Source organism: Trichinella spiralis (assembly GCF_000181795.1).
Source record: "Trichinella spiralis strain ISS 195 chromosome Unknown Scfld5267, whole genome shotgun sequence".
Taxonomy (NCBI): domain Eukaryota; kingdom Metazoa; phylum Nematoda; class Enoplea; order Trichinellida; family Trichinellidae; genus Trichinella; species Trichinella spiralis.
In genome coordinates this window covers 1-2,103 of record NW_003532206.1, presented here as the reverse complement: position 1 = coordinate 2,103, position 2,103 = coordinate 1, and the positions used below count along the sequence as shown (strand labels likewise).

The 2,103-nt window shown below is 32.3% G+C and overlaps 1 protein-coding gene across 1 annotated transcript; it reads left to right on the top strand.

The window, feature by feature from the left end:
- The first annotated feature begins 154 nt into the window (after nt 1-154).
- Nucleotides 155-1,571, top strand: Tsp_13246 (conserved hypothetical protein). The gene is made up of 6 exons (XM_003366858.1): nt 155-193; nt 370-537; nt 593-760; nt 844-948; nt 1,019-1,189; nt 1,500-1,571. The coding sequence occupies exons 1-6, from the start codon at nt 155-157 to the stop codon at nt 1,569-1,571; spliced, it is 723 nt and encodes a 240-aa protein (XP_003366906.1).
- Nucleotides 1,572-2,103: the final 532 nt, after the last annotated feature.

Genomic DNA, 2,103 nt, shown 5'->3' with positions numbered 1-2,103 from the left:
GAGGGGGAGATTTTGGTAAATTATAATTTGCCATTTCAGAGAAAGAATCCGGTAATTGATTCTTGCAAGATGGAAGTGGCCCAGCTACGAAAGCTGAATTGAAACGACTGCGTTCCGGTGGTGCAAATCCACGAGCGGGAATTTACCGATTAAGATGGTCACTGATAAAGAATACCAAGAATTGAAATTGAAGGTGAGATTGATATAAAAGCGTGGAATGGTGTTTTTCTTCTGTTTCACTGATGATATTAAAATTATTGTGTGAATTGATGTTAACTATGAGGAAGATGTGTGGTTATTTTTTGTTTATATGAGACTTTTCTGTTTATTGTTTCGATTTTGTTGAGATAAAAAAAATTTTATTATTAGGCAGACAAACTTGAACTCGAACTTGGGCAGAAAACTGTCGAAATACAAGCACTTTATACACGTCTTTCGACTGCCGAAGAATCAGCCAGCGATTTTAAAAAACACTTGGAATTAATGAAAGAATCCAACGCTAGTAAAGATCAACAGGCGACATTGTTGCAGAGCGATGTATTATTCTTTATTTTTATCTGTTTATTTCTTTATTATTTTTATTATGAATTAGATTGACGCTTTGCGTGGCAAATTGGAATCGAAAAATGAAATGATTGACCAAAAAGCACAACAGATTACTGAATTACAAGCTGATAAGAATCGTCTGTTGTCAGAATTGAACTTGTTGAACGAGCAGCATCGAATTAGCGAAGTTGGTTTGAGCACCAAAGATCGTAAAGTAAATAAAATGGAGAAATTAAAAAATTATATTTACTTTTTAAAAAAAATTTTTTTTCAATTTTCTTGTTTACTTCTTTTCAGATTGATCTTCTCGAAGAGACGATACGAGAACGGGATTGTGAGTTGAATTTAATCCGTACGAGATTGAACTCATCACCTGGTGTGATTCAGGAGAAGAAATTGCAGGTAAATTGAAAGTGGTGATTTTATTAATTTATTGGGGGATTTTTTTTTGATTATCTGTTTTTTGCTTGAGGACGAGATCAATCGTTTGGTTCAAGAGCGTGATCTTTGGCGAAAGCGGTTTAATGAAGAGCATGAATGTCTGGCAATAGAGAGGAAACGCGACGGCGAGGCGCATGAAAAAGAGAACAAAGACCTTCGCATAGCGATTGCTTCGTTGCAAAAAGAGATCTCTGATCGACAAGTAAATTATTATCATTTTTTTATTATAATATTTTGCTTTTTACAAATATGATTATGGGGTAACCGTTTATGTAAATGTTTAACCTGTGGAAAGTATGATAAAATGTTTGCTTGATTTATTTGTAATTAACTAGTGATGACAGGGCTTTATTGATTTTCACACTTTGTAAAAACAAACTTTGGTTAAACCTTTCTTAATCAAGTCACGGGTACACTTTTATTAAAATGATACACGACATTTTAAATTCAATGAATAAAATTTTTTGTTTATCAATTATTAATTACTTTGTGTGCTTATCATTTTCATACAGTTAAACAACTTGCTGCATGTTGTTGTTACTTGTGAAAGTAAAATGTTGTCACCGATTGATCAAATAATTTAAGCATGTTTGCTTTTTTTATCATTCTGTGAAAATCTGCTCGATGCCATTTTCAATACTCTTTTTCAGTTACGTTTATTATTTTCATTTTTAATATATAAACGGGACAAAATATTTTCACTTGCTCTTTTTAAATTTCAAGTACTATTTTCCATTATTTCTTCCTTAAATAAACATGAATATCTTACATTATATTACAATTGTGAAAATTGGGAATTTTTTAAAGGTATTCATTGAAAGTCAGAATGAGAAAATCAAGACATGGTACGACAGACGGAAGCGTTGACTACTAAGAATTCACTTTACAAAGAATTGAACAAAACATACGGTGTTGACTTGCTCAAAGCAGAAATTGAACGTCTCAACCAAGCTGTGAACGAATCACGCTCTGAGGTTGACCGTTTGTTGAAATCATACACAATTCACAGAAGGAAAAAATGAAGGCTTTGTTTATCTGTTTTGTTTGTTTGTTGAAAAATATATTTATCGATTTTTCAGTCGTGAAAGTGTAACGATTCCAAACGATTTCATTCCA

Bases quoted from the DNA above. Each gene is read 5' to 3' on its own strand.
- Tsp_13246 (XM_003366858.1), top strand. From the start codon at position 155: ATGGTCACTGATAAAGAATACCAAGAATTGAAATTGAAG. The intron at 538-592 runs GTATTATTCTTT...ATTATGAATTAG, and splicing joins CGACATTGTTGCAGAGCGAT to ATTGACGCTTTGCGTGGCAA. The intron at 949-1,018 runs GTAAATTGAAAG...TTTTTGCTTGAG, and splicing joins TTCAGGAGAAGAAATTGCAG to GACGAGATCAATCGTTTGGT.